This window comes from Gopherus evgoodei, chromosome 8 (genome assembly GCF_007399415.2).
Source record: "Gopherus evgoodei ecotype Sinaloan lineage chromosome 8, rGopEvg1_v1.p, whole genome shotgun sequence".
In the NCBI taxonomy this organism is placed as follows: Eukaryota; Metazoa; Chordata; order Testudines; family Testudinidae; genus Gopherus; species Gopherus evgoodei.
Genome location: NC_044329.1, coordinates 96225024 through 96245932, shown reverse-complemented (window position 1 = coordinate 96245932; position 20909 = coordinate 96225024). Strand labels below are relative to the sequence as shown.

At 38.9% G+C, this 20909-nt stretch overlaps 1 protein-coding gene across 1 annotated transcript in view; it reads left to right on the top strand.

Moving 5' to 3' along the window:
• Positions 1–20909, top strand: part of PATJ (PATJ crumbs cell polarity complex component) — a 235289-nt gene that overhangs the window by 182628 nt on the left and 31752 nt on the right. Inside the window, 1 exon segment of the mRNA XM_030571946.1 lies at positions 17109–17192. Coding sequence (XP_030427806.1) covers positions 17109–17192 — 84 coding nt within the window.

Genomic DNA, 20909 nt, shown 5'->3' with positions numbered 1-20909 from the left:
GGTGTCAGCAAGTTGAGTCCAGAGTTCTCTGGATACAGCTCTGTTGCAGTTTGCATGAGCATTGGGTCATCCTGAATCTTGCCATGAAGTGCGTTAAGCTGATAGAGTTGCTTCGTAATCTCTTTACATACAGTTATTCAAGAAAATATGTAGTAATACATCTTTAAACACTAAGGTCTGTTACTCTCAGCAGGTACAACTTGAAACATTTCAGAGGAAGTCACATCTTAAGCAAAATATAAATGAGAGAGAGAGAGATGGATTGGCACAACTGGCTGATTTTGTTTTATAAAATGTAGGCCATGTCCTGGTTTTATAATATTAGAACCCAGATCTCAAGCAGTTCAGAATTTTGGTCCCATTTATCTGAAGCTCCAAAATGTGTAGGGTTTCAGTAAATGATTCTCTTTCAGATGGAGTTTTGAAAAACTAGGTTGAGCTGGTTTAAGTTTTTCAAACATCATTGGTTCAGTTTTGATTTTGTAAAACTGGGATGGTTTGTGCCCAAGTCCATTTTATCAAGATCCCTAAAACTCAGGGGATTCAAATATGAGGTTTTATATTGAGCCATCTCTCTGCTTCTTCATTTAAATGTTTTCAAATTCCAAGTGGCATCCTGTCATAACCAATCCATTATAAAACTTTCCTGAGAATTTCATAGTAATGAAATACATAAAAGTTTCTGCTGACGGACAAACGGAGAAAAAAAACAAACACTGTGCTCTAAATTCAATAGCTATTTTAGACTAGATTCTATGTTTGTTAGATTATTTATTAAAGTGTCAGCCTAGAAATTTGTAAAGAAAACAATTTATAAAGTTATCAACTTGCTTCCAGCAATAGAGAAATTCATCCGTATGAAGTAAATTTTCAAACATGTCTGACGTCCTTTTTTAAATTACAGGACTTGCCAGAATAAATCTTAGCTGGTCTTCATCTTGTTCATTTTGAGAATTCAAAAGTATGCAGTATTACTTCATAGTAAACAAGTTGCTCTTGTTAGACCATAGTCTGGTCTGCTAATTTACTGTGGGGACCTAAGGGATTCTTTCTTCAGTTACTTGCACACAGTCTCTCTTCGCATCAGTGGGACACGCGTATGCATAACTACAGACAAATTGTAGACCTAAAGGGGCCAGATCTTCAGTGGGTTTATCTGATTTAGCTCAGTTAATAGAGCTGATTTACACCATCAGGTGACCTGGCCCTCAGTATTTTCATGCCATGTTTGTCGCTAGGGCAAAGAGATGATTGTTTTGCGGTGTAATGGTGAAAACTGAGAGAACAATAGAACAAAACCAGAAGCTGTGGAGGGAAATATCATCTGCGTTTGTTAGAAAAATTTCTCCTGCTCCCTCAGGATCCCCTGTCCCGCGGATTTGGCAGCTTGCCTGTGGGAGGTCCGCCAGTCCCGTGGCTTCGGCGTACCCGCCGCCAAATCCGTGGGACTGGCGGACCTCCCACAGGCAAGTCGCCAAAGGTTGCTTGACTGCAGCCCTGGCAGGGACCAACAGGGTGCCCTCCGTGGCTTGTTGCCCCAGACACGCGCTTGGAGCACTGGTGCCTGGAGCTGCCGCTGGCAAGAACAAAGGAATGAAACTATTGATAGCTAATTAGCATGTCCCATGCTTCTTTTCATCCTTCACTTTCAATTCTGTGGGATAGGTGGGTAAATTTTATATTTGTAAAGCCAAAATAATTGACTGGTAGCTTCACTGCTTGTGAGTTATTTGATACTCAGGGCCCATAGATATCTGCAGCTATTTCAGGCCTATTTATGTGGCAGGAAATTGTGCCCATGGCCTGTAGTTTTCCATAGCGAAGGAAGTTAATTTGAAGCTGGCTTCCACAACATGGTTGCATTTGATATTTTAAAAATATATTTTTTTCAAATGTGGCCATTGGGAGTTCTTGAGGTCAGGGAGCAAGAGAACAGGAGCACTATCCTGTAGGCCTCCATTTACTCTGTACACTCTCATGTCTGAAAGAGATAGGGAGTTGATGTCTTGCATCCCTAGAGTATAAATGCTACAGATAGAAGATTGAATGAGATACCTATTGTAGGTGTCAGAGATGTACTCTATATAGGGATAGGCAAGCAATGGTAGAGCAAGAGCAGGCTTGTGCAAATAGCACTTCCTTTCATATCGAAGCTGCTGAAAAATTCCCCTCTGCACTGGCCTCTCAGAAGATGAGACAGTGGCACATATTTCTTCTTTCCTTTCCTTCAGAGTTGCATCTGATCCACTATGTGTTTTGTGTGTGGATAACTGTGGAAACATTTGAGGGAGGACTATGTAGTCATTGAGTTGTGAATAGTAGGTTCTTTAGTGATATACCTTGGCTCACAATAATACTGTGATGTGCCAATATCTTAGCTGATCCATGAAGAGCTTGTGTATTTTTGCTAGGGCTGGTAAATTAATCTAAAAAGAAAGCTAGGGTAAGAACACAAAGACCTAACCCAATGTGTTTTTAAATACATTTGCCGCCAAAATTATTTAATTATTAATTTGCTGCTCTGGTTTTTTACTGTTAATACAGTGAACCACAACAGCCTGCCTCATGGAATAGAAATGTCCAGTTCAAAATGATTTTGAAGCTCCTTTAAGTTTATGCTATACTGCCCTGACTTTTGGCATTGTAAATCTGGCAGCCTGCAAAAATAAGCACCACTTAAAAATGAAATACATTCTGCGACTTTCAAGTTATAACCTTGAATATCATCAAAAGTCACAAACTAGAGGCATTAAAATATGGCAGAACGTTGCAGGGAGGTTAATTTCCACAAGAAATGAGAATGCAGTTTCTTAACTAAAATATTGTTTATCGGAAAGAAGACATTATTCTGTTTAAAAAAACTTGTCAAGGTGCGGTGCTTGCATTGTAATTGAGTATTCTGGCTGCACTCAAAGGGGAAGCAGGACACCAGATAGAAGTAGTGTAACTGTTGGGAGAACAGATCTGGAGAAGTCAGGACTGTCCTTAGAAAAATTGAAATCTCTGTCAGCATTTTTGTTGGGATTGTCTTCTCTTCTTGGTGCTCTCCTGGCATTTAAGGATGAGTAGTTATTCCTTTTCATTCTGAGGGCTGGTTTTCCCACTTATCTTACATTGCATCTCACCAATACATGGTCTCTCCTTTATAGCAGTTAATTCGGGAAGCCTCTATGTGAATTTGACCAGCAGTTAATTTTATAAGAGTAGTGTGGTAAGGCTTCTCCTTTCCTTCCAAGTAAGTCATCTCTGATATAAACAGTCTCCTTTAACTTGGGGTGTGGAAGTAAAGAACAACAAAAAACCTTAGGACCCACCTGGCATTACATAGCACCTACCAAAGGCCCTATACATCACAGCAACATTGACCTAAATTCTGTGTTAAAGGGCCTGGGTTCTGTGGTGTGTGAGGCTGGAAGTTCTGTATCAGCTTCAGATAACGTTTTAAAATTAGAGCATTTTTATTGATTTAAATATGAAAATGAAATACACAACCAAAAAAGTATTCTGTTAATCACATTTGGTTTAATTTTATGGTGCCCCAACATTTTTAATTCTCAATTTACTGAAGAGCACTCTTGAAAATGCATACAGTATCTTCACTATAGAATTTGTTGGAGGAGGAAGTCAAGCTAGAGGGACTGGTACGAGGGAGGGGGCAGTTTGGGGCTTTTAGCACCTGGAGAAGCCTTAGGTTGGTTTACTGTGGTGAGGAATGTTTGCTAAAATGTTCAGCAATGAAATAGTTAACACTATTGACATTTAAGTTGGCATCTTTAAGTTTCAGGATCAACACCTCTTTGAAAGCAAGTTCAGACCTCTTAAAGCCATTTTTTCAGGCTGTTTACAGATGACTACATTGGTTACACTCAGTTGACGTTCGGGAGGTTTTCTGTACAATCACTAATAAGAACTAGTGCTAAAATTTATTTGTAATGGAATACATTTGTTGAGTTACTCTACTGATGAAGAGCATAATACTGTCCCCCTGAGGACAGTAGTAATATATTGCTCCTGAATATTGGTACAAAGTGTTAATAGTCTATTATACAATGAGTGAAACTATAAACAAAAATGGCTATAGAAATCTTATGTTTTAAATCTTTTTTTATTATCCGAGAGAAGAAGCCAATGTGGTTTTGAGGGTAAACTATTTAATTTTAATTTCTGAACCATGCTTTCATAGCCATTTGATGGGTTTAACTAAAATGTCATACTTAACTGATAAATTAATCTGAACACTGGAGGCCAGAAGTTGCTTCTCATTATGGCTTGCAAAGTTCTGTGGATTTTCAGGAAATCGCTTACTCCCTTTTCACATCTAGTTTTTCCTGTCTACAAGATGGGGGATAATATCTACCTCTTGGGTTGTTGTATGAATTAATGCTTTTGGTGTGATTTAAAAGTGAAAAAGTTATAAGTGCTAATTATTATTACTAATGAAAGTTTGGGTCTGGTTAATGACACTAGAGATTTGTAGGCAATAAAATATTTGCCTCTTGGCTCTGTCTGATGTAGCTATATCTGGATATCAAATATATACATACACAAGCATGCTACTCTGATACTGTATCATATGTAGAAAAGAGTACTTCTAGAAATGTTGATTAGTCTCATGAGTTGACCTGTTCCAAGTCCTTAGATTAACTAATGCAATTGGGAACAAAAAGTAGTCATAAAGGCATCATCCTCTTGGCCTTTGTGAATTCTTAATGAATCAATGAGGCTGTTTTGTTTTTGTTTTTAAAGTCTGTGTGAATTAAGTATCTGTGATCATACTTCTGAGATTTACATAGACTTCTTAAATACCGTGTGCTTTTGGGGGGCACCATTAAAGTTAATGGGAATGTTTACTGTTAACTTAAATGCGAGAATTATCGGGGCCTTTGTTTCCATCTCTTTGCTGAATGGGGTGCACACAAGGAAAGAATACATTAGTTCATCTCATTCTTTTTAGTCTTCAGTATATAAAGTACACTACTAATCAACAGGTAATCAAAGTGGTCAGTAATCATTAAATAGACCTGTACTGTAGATGCTTTAATCTTTGTGCCAGTAGGTAGAAACTTTGAAAGCTATGTATAAATGAGATACTAGCCTCATTTAACAGTTAGCACCCTCCTACAGAATCTTGTTTAAACTTAATATAATTTCTCTAAACTTTAACTTTAAAATATGGTTCTGTAGGAAGGTGCTAATGGAGATAGAAAACTGTAAATTGATAGGGCCTTTGATGTTTCAAACAATGAGAAAATTCTTCAGCATTCTGAATAGTTCTGGCTCAGTGTGTGGGCTAACCTAATTGTGTAGCTGTGTAAAATGGTTCAGATGGGCCAGTGTAGATTGCAAATTGGACAGGTATCCCAAAGAAGTGAATTAATTGTGAATTGTTAGTCTCATCATCAAATTTATAAAATAGGAGGCAATTTGATGTCAGCTGCATTAATGTCTTTGACTTGAAATAGTGGAGAACTGGGCTGGTTTCTTAAAAGGATAACATAAACATGAGATTGGTGGGTTCATCCTCACTCCTAATGAACATTGGTCCACAACAGGAAAACATTGCATACAAGACATCACAAAGAGGAGTCAAAATAAACCAGTGTTGCAGATCATATACTTGATAACCTTCACTTTCAAATCAATGACAAAATTTAAGCTAAAGCTATTCAAAAGCAATAGGACATCTCAAAAAGTGATTTCAGGAATAACTGTGCCTCACAGGTAGCTGAAGCAACTTGGCATTTGGCTTCATGTCTCATACACTTTCATGCATCTGGACTACCCTATGGTATACATTGGGTCCTGAGTATTTTCCTTCACAATTTTAATTTAATTAAAAAAATGAGAGTGAGAGTGTTAAAATTTTGTACATGGTCCTGCACTTTTATTTTTCCCTCTAAAGTGAGGATGTATACATTTTCAAACCCTTTGGTTTGCTTTGGCATGTGATTCATAGATCTTTCTATCATTCTTACTTAAGTCATATATTTTTACACTAAACATCTTATTACTTTAGTTTTATTATTTCAGAATCAAAGGAGAGTTTGCAAATGTCTATGACTTAAGTCTGAAGGAATGTTAATGAATAGTGCCATTGAATTTTCAGATTTAAGCTTTTCTGATCTTAATTAATATAACCGTAAGCAAAAATATTATGCAAGCTGAATAAAATTTGAATAAATATGGACCAGATGTAACTATAGAGGCCCATAAAATGTAATACAAATATTATCCGTTTCATTAAAATAAATCCATATTTTAGCATGAAAAATTATATTCCTATTGAAATTATGGGTTCACCATTTTTTTTAAATGGAACTTTGCAAGTGAACATTTCAGTCAGGGGTTTGTACTTAAATGGGAACCAGATTTTTTTTCTTGACCTTCTGTAGAAAAGTGTTTTTTTCAGTATTGTGAAACGAAAAATATTTTTGTTAACACAGTAATACATTTTTACATTATATTGCCTGTTTTATTACAGTAGTGTTTTGACTTTGCATTTTGGGTATCTGTTAATCCTTTGTGAATGTTAATCATTGCAAAGCATCTGGGTTCTGGAAAGGATTCTGCATACAGCATGGTACGTTAAATATACTACTTACGTAAGGTAGGCATTTGGCTATTAATCAGCCTTTGGTTGCTGTTGCTGAACTTTTGTCTTCTGGATTACATTTAGATCTGTGAATTTAGAAACAAATACTCCTATATAGTATAGCACAGTTTATTTGGTGTAACTTCCTCTGCCTCAAAGTAACCAGCAGCTGGGTTTATTTTAAATTCTGGAAAAATCCTTATGGGGCCAAATTCTTCAATGACACCCTTCATGCAACCAGCTGACTTCTACTGTTATCCATGAACCAGCCTTTAAAAGTGTAATGACAGATTTATAAGATCAGGCACAAAATCTGTTTTCTCTCCCTTTACTGTGGTGATTGATGATAATGAAACAATTAATGATATTTTACTTGCCCTGGGTGAGTGGATGTGTCCGTAATCCTGTAGTACTACTAATCATTGGAAGGTCCTGCCCTCTTTATCAGCTTTAATAGCTATGTTTATTGGCTGCAATATCCTGTACTGCATGGTGAATTTGTTTGAAATGTGTTATTCTGGGTTAGGCAAACAGTACAATTGGTTCATCAAATCAGAATACAACTATTTCCTTATAAGACTGTGAATATTAAACAAAAGGTTGCTCACATTATCATGTGTATAGTTTACCATCCATGGTTCCCCTTTGGGAAATGCTCCAGTTCATGTAGAATACTTCACATATTACATATTTTATATCAATAAAGTCTACTTGTGACTAAGTGACAAGAAGTTGTAAGACATAAAATATTGCCTTTGAGAGAGCCACTGGGAATTAGTTTATTTTAAAAACCTTTGAGTTAAGAAATTCTATATTATTGTTCTTTAAATCTGAGACACAGTAAGTAATGTGTCAAACATGAATCATATATTTTTAGACATTTATTTTCCTGTTCTCATCCCATACAGTTGCATTTGTTGTATACCTCTCTTCTCGCTTTGTTTGTATGTGGGAAATGCAAATAACTGCACTTCTTGGGAAGCAAGGAGTTAAATCTTACCATAAATGATAAATCTTATCAGCAGGAGTCTACCTACTTCCTTCCAGTTTTTTGTCTTCTGATAGTGGAGTCATGGAACACCTGTCTCAGCCCTGCAGCTCTGTCCCCGTCTCTCTCTCTTCCCTGGTAGAGAAAGAACTACAAGATAAGAAGAGGCAATGTAAAAAGGAGTCAGACATAAAGAAGCCAAATTTTTTTTTTTATCTCTGTGATGATGTCCTTAACAGTGCCAAAGTGGTGGCTAGATCTTACGGAGGTTGTGCTGGTGGTCCATCTAGATATCTGGCTCAGAGACTAGAACAACATATTGGAGACGGGGCAAATGAAAATTAACTGATATCTCTTTTATGGGGATTAAGCTTTTTGAGGACTATCTGGACAAGGTAACCATGGACCATTCAGTGTCATGCAAAAGAAGCCTCTTCATCAGAAGTTCAGGCCTCCTCCCTTGTCTAGGCCAAGGTTCTGGAAGTGGAGGATTTCTTCTCTCCACTTCTTTGTCTTCCTCAGTGTTCTTCACTTCCTCTTTTGTTCTTGGCTGTTGGTTGGTCTCTCTTTTCTTCTTCATTTCTTTCAGGCAGGGCTCATTCCCTTGCATGTCCCCAGTACTACCCCAAAGCTCCATCCTTCAGGTTGAGCAAGCAGGCTGACTGGAATGAGGTGTCCCTTCCTTTCACACCTCCTCCAGAACCCCAGTATCTCGTAGTGGAGGTCCTCTGAGCCAACTGAGCCTGGTATTTTACTTCTAGTGTTTCCTGGACCTGACACAAATTGAGGCTTCTGCAGAATCCTGGAGTTGTGCTTCTTCAGCTAGTGGTTCCATAAATTGTAGTTCTTAGAGTGCTTGCTCATATCAATTCCAATTAGGTGACTCCCAATTAGGTGTGCACGCACTGCATGCACGTTCGTTGACAAATTTTTACCCTAGCAACACTCAGTGGGTCGGCTGGGTCGCCCCCTGGAGTGGTGCCATTACGGCGCTGGATATATACCCCTGCCAACCCAACGGCCCTTCAGTTCCTTCTTACCGCCCGTGACAGTCGTTGGAACTGTGGAGCACGGCTTAGCTGATCTCCACTTCCCTAGCTTCAAACCGGGCTCGCCTCAGTGTACTGACCAGGCCGAGACAGCCTGGACACTATAATCACTGTTCCTTCGAACATTTTAGCCTCCCTAAGCTGATGGCTGACCCCCACCCAGGTCTATGCAGGGATGCCATTCCACCCACCACAACCTTCGATGGCCTTAACCATGGATGCGTCATCTCTGGGTTGGTGTGCCCACCTAGAGGGTCTCTGTACTCAAGGCCTTTGGTCAGCTCAAGAACTAACCTTACACATCAATATGTGGGAACTGAGGGGGGTTTGCCTAGCATGCCAGGTGTTTTGTCAGCAACTCCAAGGCCATTGTGCATCAGTGTTTATGGACAACACAACAGCCTTGTTTTATATAAACAGGCAGGGCGAGCACACTCCTCCTTTCTTTGTCAGGAAGCCATTCAGCTCTGGGAGTTTTGCAAAGCCCATTCAATCGACCTAGTAGTGTCCTTTCTCCCAGGAGTTCAGAACATCCTGGCAGATCGCCTTGGCAGATCCTTCCTAACCCACGAGTGGTCGATTCGTCTGGACATCATCCATTCTGTTTTCCGGAAGTGGGGGTTTCCCCACATAGACCTCTTCGCCTCTTGCGAGAATCGGAAATGCCACGCATTCTGCTCCTTCCAGGGTCACTCCCCGGGCTCCCTCTCAGACGCATTCCTGATACTGTGGACGAATCTTTACACCTTTCCGCCATTCCCACTGGTCCACAGGCTCCTGATCAAGCTCCGCAGAGACAGGGCCCATCTGATCATGATCACTCCAGCGTGGCCGAGGCAGCACTGGTACACCATGTTGTTCGACCTGTTTGGTGACAGACCCAATTCCCCTACCACTTTGGCCAGACCTCATAACGCAGGACTACGGCAGACTTCACCATCCAGACCTACAGTCTCTTCACCTCACAGCATGGTTACTGCGTGCTTAAGCCAGTCCGAGTTACGCTGGTCTGCCTCGGTGCAACAAGTATTCTTAGGCAGTAGGAAGCCTTCCACTAGGTTGATATACTTAGCCAAGTGGAAGCGTTTCTCCTGCTGGTGCGCTCAACATAACGCTGTCCTCACGCAGGTACCAGTTCCTACTGTCCTGGACTACCTCTGGTCCCTGAAACAACATGGCCTAGCAGTTTCATCCATAAAGGTGCATCTGGCGGCAGTCTCCTCCTTCCACCCAGGGGAGAACAGGCGTTCAATCTTCTCTCACCCTATGGTTTCAAAGTTCCTCAAGGGCTTGGAACGTTTGTACCCACAGGTTCGACATCCCGCCCTGACCTGGGACCTCAGTCTAGTTCTAGCCAAGGTTATGGGGGCTCCCTTCGAACCGCTAGCCACCTGCTCGCTGCTGTACCTCTCCTGGAAGACAGCCTTCCTCGTCGCCATTACATCGGCAAGGCGAGTGCCCGAGCTTCGGACCCTCACAGTGGACCCCCCCATACGCTGTTTCATAAGGACAAGGTACAGCTGCAACCACACCCTGCCTTCCTTCCTAAGCTGGTGTCTGCCTTTCATGTCAATCAAGACATCTTCCTTCCGGTCTTCTTCCCGAAACCGCACTCATCGCGTTGGGAACAGCAGCTGCACTCCTTAGATGTCCGTAGGGCTCTCACCTTTTATATCGAAAGAACAAAACCCTTTCAAAAGACGCCCCAGCTCTTTGTAGTGGTGGCCGATCGAATGAAGGGCCTGCCGGTCTCCTCGCAGCGAATTTCATCTTGGGTGACATCTTGCATCCGTGCCTGCTATGACCTGGCTCATGTTCTGACTAGCCACCTCACCGCCCATTCTACTCGGGCTCAAGCTTCATCTGCTGCCTTCCTGGCCCATGTACCCATCCAGGAGATATGTCGGGCAGCTACCTGGTCATCGGTTCACACCTTTGCGTCACATTACGCATTGGTACAACAGTCTAGAGATGATGCGACATTTGGCTCAGCAGTTTTACATTCCGCGACATCTCAGTCTGACCCCACTGCCTCAGTAAGGCTTGAGAGTCACCTAATTGGAATCGATATGAGCAAGCAGTCGAAGAAGAAAAGACGGTTACTCACCTTTGTAACTTGTTCTTCGAGATGTGTTGCTCATATCCATTCCAAACCTGCCCTCCTTCCCCTTTGTCGGAGTAGCCGGCAAGAAGGAACTGAAGGGCCGTTGGGTCGGCAGGGGTATTTATCCGGCGCCATAACGGCGCCACTCCAGGGGGCGACCCAGCCGACCCACTGAGTGTTGCTAACGTAAAAATCTTCCAACGAATGTGCACGCGGCGTATGCACACATTGTTTGGAGTCACCTAATTGGAATGGACATGAGCAACACATTTCGAAGAACAACAGTTACAAAGGTGAGTAACCGTCTTTTCTCTGTGGAGACCCTCCCCCATAATTCCTTCGTATCTCCCTACTTGCCAGGTGACTTCTTTTGAAAGAGGATGACTGTCATTTATTAGTAGGGTGCATTTTAGTTTCATGATCCTTGCATTTGTTGTATTCCCTGTTGCCTCAAATGTTTTCAAAGGTCTTGATTGGTCTTGTTGCCAACTTGCATTGGGAAGAGGCTCCTGGTTGAAATGCCACTTCTTGTCCTTCTGAGCAGGCGGAAAGAAATATTGCAAAGGGATTAACTCAGTTGCCATTAGCTCTCAACAAATGAGTGTTGGAGTCTCCACCCACAAACATAGAGTTTCAGTCTACCACTGATGGGATATGTCTAACTGTAGATGGCTTATGTCAGAACAGCTGGTGAAATTGCCCCACGATTGTCTGTGATTCTCGAGCCTGTGGGCTCACCAGATCAGTGCTTTTTCTGTTTAGGAAGCTGATTTCATTCATCTCTCCACAGTCACATAGCTTCTCTGAAAGATCAAGTAGAACAGCCTGTGGGTAACTAGGTTCATTCCCTGATGCCTGTGCTATTTGTGGTTTTTAGACCTCCAGGCCCGGATCTGAGGGGATATCAGACCAATTGTTCTCTCTTCACTGACCATATGAACCAGTATATTCACCTTATGGTTTTCTTTCCTGAATCTCTCTCTTCCTTGGGTAAAGAAAAGCTTCACACACTTGACGTAATGAGAGCATGGTCATTCTGTCCAGACAGAACAAGATGCTTCAAAAATACATGCAGGCTATTTATGACCTTTGCTGCCAGAGTCTAGAGGCAACCTATATCCACATAGAGGTTATGCAAATGGGTCTTCGACTATGTACGAAGATGCTATGAGTTTTCCAGAAAAGAGTCCCCCAAGCCATGTTAGAGCTCAGAGCATTAGAGCTCAGGCAGCCTCCTGTTTGGGGAGAATTCCTCTACCTGAGAGATGTAGAGAAGCTATGTGGAGTTTGAGCCACACATTTACCACTCACTGTTCCCTTATATCGGTTTCCAGATCAGATGCCAATTTTGGGAGGGCTGTCCTGCAGTCACTGTTCAAGTAGGACTTCCTCTTACCCAGGTGCAAGCAAATAGACAGCCGCTTGTTAGTCATCGAGAGTGGAATCTGAGCAGCCAATCATTGAAAGAAGATGGAAAGGTAACTTACCTACATTAACTGTGGTTCTTTGAGACTCCATAACACTTCCCCCCACCACTATGGAATCTATTCTTACGAGATTCTGCACTGAAGAAAGAACTGAGGGGTGGTTGGGTCTGTTGACCCTTTATGCCCTCAGGTAGAGTGGGCCTGAGGGCACCAAGTGCACTGGTGCAGTCCCAATAGACACCATTGGCCGAAGAGAATCTGATCTTGTGCACATGGTGCACGTACAGACTAAGGGTCGAATCTATGAACAACACATCTTGAAGAACCACAATTACTGTAAGGTAAGTAACTGTTCTCTTGCTGTAGTTTCCCTTTGGCTTCAAGATATTCCCATCACCTTTTACTCCTGGTTCCATAAATATGGATGTTTAAAATTGCAAAAGTCTGAAAATTTCCTGTTTAACATGGAGCACTGCTGTTTGCATATCCTGGCATGTACACTTGACCTTTCTAACACACATGAGAGCTATTAAATAGTATTTCACTTCCTGATTTATATAGTGTTCTGAGATTAATGGAGCATGCATTGTCAAAATACACAATGATTAAAATGTCTAGTTTCTGTCACTTTTTTGCCAAATAAATAAATAAATAAAACTGTGTATTTTGTAGCAAATAAAGATCTTACTTTAAAGAACCTTTTACTTGATATATTTTGAGCTGTTGCTTTTTTTTTTTTTTTAACTTTTCAATTTTTTTTAAAGGGGGTAAGTGCTGAGCACCCATAATGCCAATAGGAGCTGCAGATGTTTACTAGCTCTGAAAATCAGGCTGTAAATATATAGTATTTTTGTTGTTTGCAGTGTTGCTGTAGCCATGTTGGTTCCATGTTGATATGAGAGGGATGAGGTAATACCTTTTATTGGACCAACTTCTTTTGGTGAAAGAGACAAACTTTTGAGCTACACAGAGCTCTTCAGTATTTTTGTTCACACATAGGGTGACGTGTTTCCATTACAGTATGATTCTAGTAAAATGCAGATTGTTTTGAAGAAAATAATGCAGACCAAATATATATGTGTATAGTCACATATGTTCCTTTATAAATATAAGAGAAAACAATCAGAAAATAAATGCATTGCTGCAGTATACTCCCTTCGGATGGCCAGCCCTCAGAAGTTTAAAGCTCTGACTAAAAGCAAGTTGACACTCTCCTTTGGTAGACGTTCTCCTTCGGTAGATGTGGTTTTTGTTTTGGTATCCAGAGATCATGGATTCTGTCCTTGATAACCATGATATCTTTGTACATTGATGGAATCATTACAGATTGCCATTCAGTTGTTGGATGGCTAGACTAGGATAGTGCACAAAACCAAGACAAGATACCTATATAGCATGCATATAATATGGCAGCCGCTTTTTAAATATTAACTATAATAGTGCCACTAAGAATCCCTAACTGTAACTTAAATGGTTTTTGATAATTTTACATGTATGTTCAAAACAGTATAATATAATACCCTATGCATATAAGGCCTGATCCAAAGTCCATTGAAGACAATGGAAGACTACCATAGAGTTCAATATACTTTGGATCAAGCCCAGAAACAATAGAAGAAAGAATTACTGTTTGTTTAGAACTGTAAGTTAAGATCTGTCTCTTACTTTCTTTCTTAGTGCTGTTTTAAAATCTTGACTGTGCAATCAGGATCCATTGGTTCAAGTTGTTTGCATCTACTTGACAAGTCTGATTAAAATCATGTGGCTAAGACTATGTAAGAAAAATAAGACTTTGGCAGGTCAAATGCATTTTTTAAATCTAGAAATGTTCTTTATCAGAATAAGTGTAGCAATGACAACAGTGTTCTTTTTATTACAGTATAAATTGTGACTATATTGCCCACTTAAATTTCTAACATGTGCAAGGACACCAGTTTAATGGAGAACCAACTGCTTTCTCAAATAATGAATGTAAGTGATTCAGGCTCATAGTTTTTGACATTTCCTGAATCTAAGCCTTCAAGAAAGAGGGTGACATCAGTAGTGTTTTTAGATACCTGGAAATTTGTATGTTCTAAAATATGCAATAATATTGGGGAAGGTTGGTAACTGACTGACTGGGCTAGCTGGTTTTAGGAGGAGCTGTGAATGCTGCCATTAGATTGATCACACACACAAAAACTACATAAAAGGGATTGACTACAGGGTCTTACAATGGAAATTGTTAGGCAAACTAAGCTACTGGTAACACTACCTTCCATCTATAATAAGTGTTATCCAAGTTAGAAAGTACTTCACACTAGAGGCACTGTGGAGTAACCTATTAAGAAACTGAGTATTCAAAGTTTCTAATGAAGTATTTATTTAAAATTGTGATAATGGAAGTATTTTATACACGTTTGTCTCCAATCCTTAAATCAGCTCTCCAGATACAAAATGTGTTTATCCATGTATTTGTACAATGCCCAGGGCCCTGAGGCCTAATCCTGATTAGGACTGTGAGTGCTCGTACTGTGCTATTACATGATAACAGGAAAACTTGTATTCAGAACTCTGAGTTTCAACTCCCTGCCCATACTGCATATCTTGTGCTATCTATCTGCTGTACGCCTCCCTACTATTGCTCCTCTTTGTCTGAGTAGAGTTGGGTGGGAAACCATTTCCCCATCCCATGAGAATTTTGGTATTTCGAAAAAATTATCTGTCCTAACTCAGGACAAAAAAAAATCAAAATCTTGAAAATTTTCATGAAATAAACATCTCAAAATAGCGGCAGCAGCAGCAACATCTTCAGATCAGGTAAATTGTTTGATTTTGACCTTTTAAAAATGATTAATCTGAACACCTCAACTAACCTTCCCTGCAAATAGCGTTGGTTCATTGTCTGATTTTTTTTTAAAGTTCCTCGAAAAATTCCCAGCCAGCTCTAAAAATGAACCTGTTGCTGTGTACTGCAGACTCACAAGACTCTGCTGACTTTTCCTTACATGTGCCATGTGCTGAGTCTGCTATTTCAAGTAGAACTGATAGAAATGTGAAGGACTGTACCCTTCTCAAATCTTGCATACCTTTTCTTGGTTCTACTGCCTCAATGCACCAGTTTGCATCTGATGTCAGTCAGAACTCATTGCCGATACCCATGAGCAACTTCAGATTAGAATATGTTTGTCAGCATCATCCCAGGAGCTTCAGCAAGATGAAAAGCCCCAGCCCCAGCACATTAACATATTTTAATTTTTTTAAAGAAGTAAAACCTGGAGGGAAAAAAAGATTAAGACATTGGAATAACATGGGGTTTTGATGCATGAGGCGTTGATTGCCCAAAAGAAAATGAATTTTTTGTCACTTAGTTCTTTTGGTGGTAGCCTCTTTACATTATTTCTACAAAACCCTGCAGTTACAATTGGTACTGTTTCTTAAATTGATCTGTTCTTTTGATTTCTTAATTATCTGTTACTTGATTACATAGCTCATAGTATTTTGCATTCCTTTATGCAAAATGAAATCTATCTATCTTTTTTCTTTTCATCGGGGATATTTATATCAGCTGTAATGCATCCCCTTCCCCCCAGTTTTGCTCTGGATAAATCGTGTACATTTATCAGAGGACAGAGTTTGATAATGATGCTGTGCTTCAATAAGAGCAGAGTAGTTGTAAATACAAGTCTCCATCATTAAAACAAGCAGTAGTGGGACTGAAATGGAGGAAGCTTCTGAATGTTTTCTTTATCACAGGATTAGCCTTGGGACATTTGATCCCCCCCCCCACTTTGTTGAGATTACACCTTGTGCACCAATAAAGTATCAGACAAAGATACTTTTCTCTTGTCATATAACCTTGCGATGAGTGATGTATATATGCAGCATCTACAAATGTTTTTAAAAACATGAACACACTTTATATGCGACCAACAGCAGCTGTTTCCTGCTTATATGTAGTCAGGAAGGGACTGCAGAGCAGGTCTGCATTTTGCTATCTTACAGCCTTGTGCCACAAAGCCTGGAGAAAGACTGTTTGTTCATAATATATTGGGCTGATAAAGTGACTCTGAAACTATAACATTTTTGTAGGCCTCATCTACTCAAGAGATGAGAATCTGATACCCTCAGATCTGAGATCACTACACATGATTATCAGCTGCATTTTTGCAGCCAATGATTCGTGTTTCAGTGTTTGGAGAGGGCAAGGAAAGAAGAAAATATATACACTATAAAATGGCACGTCTTTTTTGATGATGAGGCCAGTTGTCAGAATTGTGGCCTAAGAAATACTGCAGTGGGGTTTTCGCCTATCTGTTGGGGGTGAAGGGAAACAATGCAAAATGAAAGCACTAGCAAAATAAGAAAATGCTGTTTGTAATGCCTTTCTTTGGGGACATCTACTGCTGGCAGTAAGAATGTATCACTGGAACTTTCCCTGAACTACATCTGCCACTGCCAACAGTTTCCAGCCTCAGTAATAAACTAATATTTACCATTGTTCATTTCTTCTGGAGTTCATTTCTTGCAGATCTAACCACCCTATTCAAGTTCCTGCCTAATGTTGAGCATCTATGCCAAACCCTTAAAAATATTCATAACTCTGAAAAGTCTGGTTTTAAATTATGTCATAAAAAGTAAGTGATATTAATGCACCAGTTCAGGTAGAGTTCATATATTGCTGATGCCAATGTATAAAAATGATAGAAACCTAGTAAGTACTACTCTGAAGTGGTGAGCAAAATATTTTTAACCAAAATGTAGATGATAGCAGATGAATGGATGTAATAATTTTCTTATAATCTGTTGCACAGCCTTACTTGTCTTCATATCAACTAAATCATGGAATGCTGTCTCTTTTGAATATAGTGGTACTCAATTATCTGCTGCATGATGTGGATGAGTAACTATCAATTTTAAGAAACTTTTGCAATGGATGAGAATTATGCAGAAAATTTTGTTTCTACAGGATGCTATAGTTATCCATGAAGTTTATGAAGAAGGGGCAGCAGCTAGAGATGGTCGACTCTGGGCTGGTGATCAGATTCTTGAGGTAAATTAATTATGAATCCTATTTAAATAGTTTTGTATTTAATCCAAAATTGCTTTCTTCAGAGGACCACTCTAACCATTTAGTAGATTCTGATACTTGTAATGAAGACACCATTTATGCTATTATCGTGAAGCTTTTTTTTAAAACCCATAAGAAAATCCCAGGAAATAATATTTCACAAACTGCTATAAACTACCAATTACAGTTTGAGAATATATTACATTTTATCAGACAAGATAGTTTTTGAATTACATCAATGTCATGTACAAATGTACAATAGTTAAGAATCATCCATCCGTTTAATCTTTTATTTAGAAGCCTGCTTTATAGTGTAACCTTTAGTACCTTTTGTTATGCTTTTATGTTCTGCAATATATATGTAGAGCATATCATTGCAATTCTGGTCAGCACTAGTACAACATCTTCAACAGATTAATAAGTGTGTATGTTTCATCAATAATCAACATAATTAGAAAGGTGTACCGTTTTTACTTACTTTTTTATAAGCTTGATGTTTTATCTGGACCCAGGGGGCCTTTTGAAGCATTATACTGAGAAAAATGGAGTGTTTATGGTTTATTTTTTAGTGTATTGTTTAACTGCTCATCTGTAACTCTACATGGGCATAAAAGCTGAGCTTTGCAGGATACTGTGCAAATAAGTGGGTGACTACAGAGTCATTCCAAACTATTCATGCAGGCTGATCTAGGGAGCTTAGTCTGTGGTGTAAAACCTTTATTTTGCTTATATAATTAGAGTAATTTTGATGGACTAGTCAATCTATATGCACAATTTTATTTGTACCTTTAATGTAACAAAAAGACCGACACCATAATTGTTAGAGACAATTGGAAATTCAAATAAATGGAAATCTAAGGAGGAGAGGGTTGAGAGAGGGATGTTGTTCACTGCAAATTAAACTCAAGTCAGGCTCTGGTGGTTCTAGTACAGCTGTTTTTAGTGTCTCACTGTCAGATCAGGACAAATTCCCAGCACACCCATTTTGCGGTAGTGCATGCGGTTAGAAAAATAGTGAGGGGCACTTGGGGAGTTGGTTTTACAACTCTTGCACAGAAAATATTTTTTTAATGTTAAGGGTATATTTATTTTCATTTTATAAACAACTGTGTCTTAACAACGTGATAAAAATGGAGAAGGTTAATAAATTCTTCACTGACCATGCAGGAAGGTGCAAATGTATGTTAAGCCATAATGTTTGTATGAATTGTAACCTTTAAAACTGCCCTAATGAGGTAAATCTACAACATGTGTAGACATATATGTGTAAAGAAAAATATAGGGGTGTATAGCATATTCATAAATGTATGCATCCTATTTAGAATTAATGAACTTAGTGTATTTTATGATTAATATTTGACTATGGTATGATTAAGAGTACAAAGAACTGATCTTTTTCCCTGCATAGTAATTTATAAAAATATATGCTATTGTATTTGTGTCAGTATTACATTCTACAATTACTGTTTTATACTTTTGTACAATGACTGTTTCATCTTCCCTATTAAACTTTTAAATTTTGACACACTAGAATTTTTTAATACATGACAAATAAATGAATGCACAGAGCAGATAATCTGAAAATGGCTTCATTTAGGCTTGAAGGATTAGATTTTTATCTGTAAATGTCAATTTCACCATACCATACACAAACCAAGGAAAAATATTTCCATTGATGGTAATTGAAATTTACAGACAGGCAAAGTCACAAAAATGCTGCTTGAGAATTTATTTAAGGATGTTTACTTTGTATAATTTGACATGTGAAGTTGACAATTCGTGTATTAACATGTATAAAGCTTTAAATACTTTGAATCTCAGCATCTACTGTCATTAAATATTTTTTTTTCTCTCTCTCTCTCACTCACCCCCACCCCCATATTTTCCTGCATTTGTGAAAATTTAAATGGATAAAAATGGGGGGGTGCTTTAAAACTCATAATTTTGTACAACTGTGAAAATTTTAATTTGATAATTTAAAGTTTTAAAAATAAACATTGATATTGAGTGACATTATGCAAAAATAAAAATTGAATTCTGCAGAGCCTACTTTAAAGGTTATTGATACAGATACTATGTTTGGCTAGAGCTGGAATCAGAATTTCAAATTTCTGTACTTTCTGAATATTTTTAATTTGCTCAGACCCATTGCTCCATTCAAACTCAATCTGAATTTACTAACCTAGAATGCTTTCAGATTAGGTTGAGAAGCTTAACTGAGAGCTTCTGCAGTGGTCTTGTGTGCCACCTATTGGAACAAAGCAAAATAATCATCTAATAGCAACCTCTTTAAAGCTAAGATATTGTCACTTCCTAACTTTTCTGTAAATTTACATTGTGAATCTACTAATGAGAATTAGAGAAAATAATGATCTCTTATCACAGATGAGAAGACCTGGTTTCCAGCCAGCACTTAATTTTTTCCTTATTTTTTCTGTTCTTCAGCATTGTGATGTTGGGGGAAGGGGGAATCTAAGCATTCATACCAGCAAAGAAAAAGCCACAGAAATGTATAATGTGCAGAGGAGAAAGATAACACTTTCACCTCTGATACTGGGAGTGGAAGTAGCTTTATGAATGTAAATGAATTAAGTTTGGTTGTTTCTCCCCATTGTTCAGTAGACAAGAGTGAATACTACAAAGTCACCAGTTGACAGCTATCTGATCAGGAGAAGCCCAGGACAGAGTTATAAAGAGTCTATCTCACTTCAAGTTGAGATGACCCAGTACAAGGCATTGCAGGAAAGCTCACAGTGGAATGTGTAAAGCTCGGCACTGTAAATTGATGGCATAATTTTTTAGAAGCGCTGGTCATCAGAAGATGGTTCTCAGCACCTCAGAAGCTCAGGCCACTAAATTGTTGTGCCTCGGCACTCTCAAGTTTGAAAATTTTGGCCTGAAGTTATAGTAGGTGGTGGGATTTTGTCTATGGATATTTGCAAGTGAGAGTTTTCCCACAATGGCCTATACCAGTCACCTCCACTCAAGACAAGAGGTGAAGAATCAAATCAACATTTTAGTTTTCCTTTACTTTTCATTAGACAGCTTCTTTATTCACCTCTGTTGATAAAGGCAGTGGGGAGATATCTGCAAATACCAGATCACTGAATACCACATATCTTGCAGTCAGTTTTAGTCAATAGGAATTTTGCCTGCGTAAGGACTGACGGATCAAGCCTCAAGTTAGAACCTACTGAAAAGGTTTTAGGTAACACTGGGAAATATTCTGCAGTAATTCTGTCACTTTACTCTTTATGATGTTATTGCACCCATATTTTCCAAGAAAGGAATGCCCTGGTTTGCTATGCAATACTTTAAAAACAGGGTTGTCATAACAGAAATACACAAGGTCAATAATCAACCATGTCAAATTCGTAAACCATAGGGCAGAGGTTGGCAACCTTTCAGAAGTGGGGTGGCGAGTCTTCATTTATTCACTCTAATGTAAAGTTTCCCGTGCCAGTAATACATTCTAACATTTTTAGAAGGTCTCTTTCTATAAGTTTATAATATATTAACTAAACTATTGTTGTATATAAAGTAAACTATATATGTTGTATATTAACTAAACTATTGTTGTATATAAAGTAAATAAGGGTTTTAAAATGTTTAAGAAGCTTCATTTAAAATTAAATTAAAATGCAGAGCTCCCTGGACTGGAGGCCAGGACCCGGGCAGTGTGAGTGCCACTGAAAATCA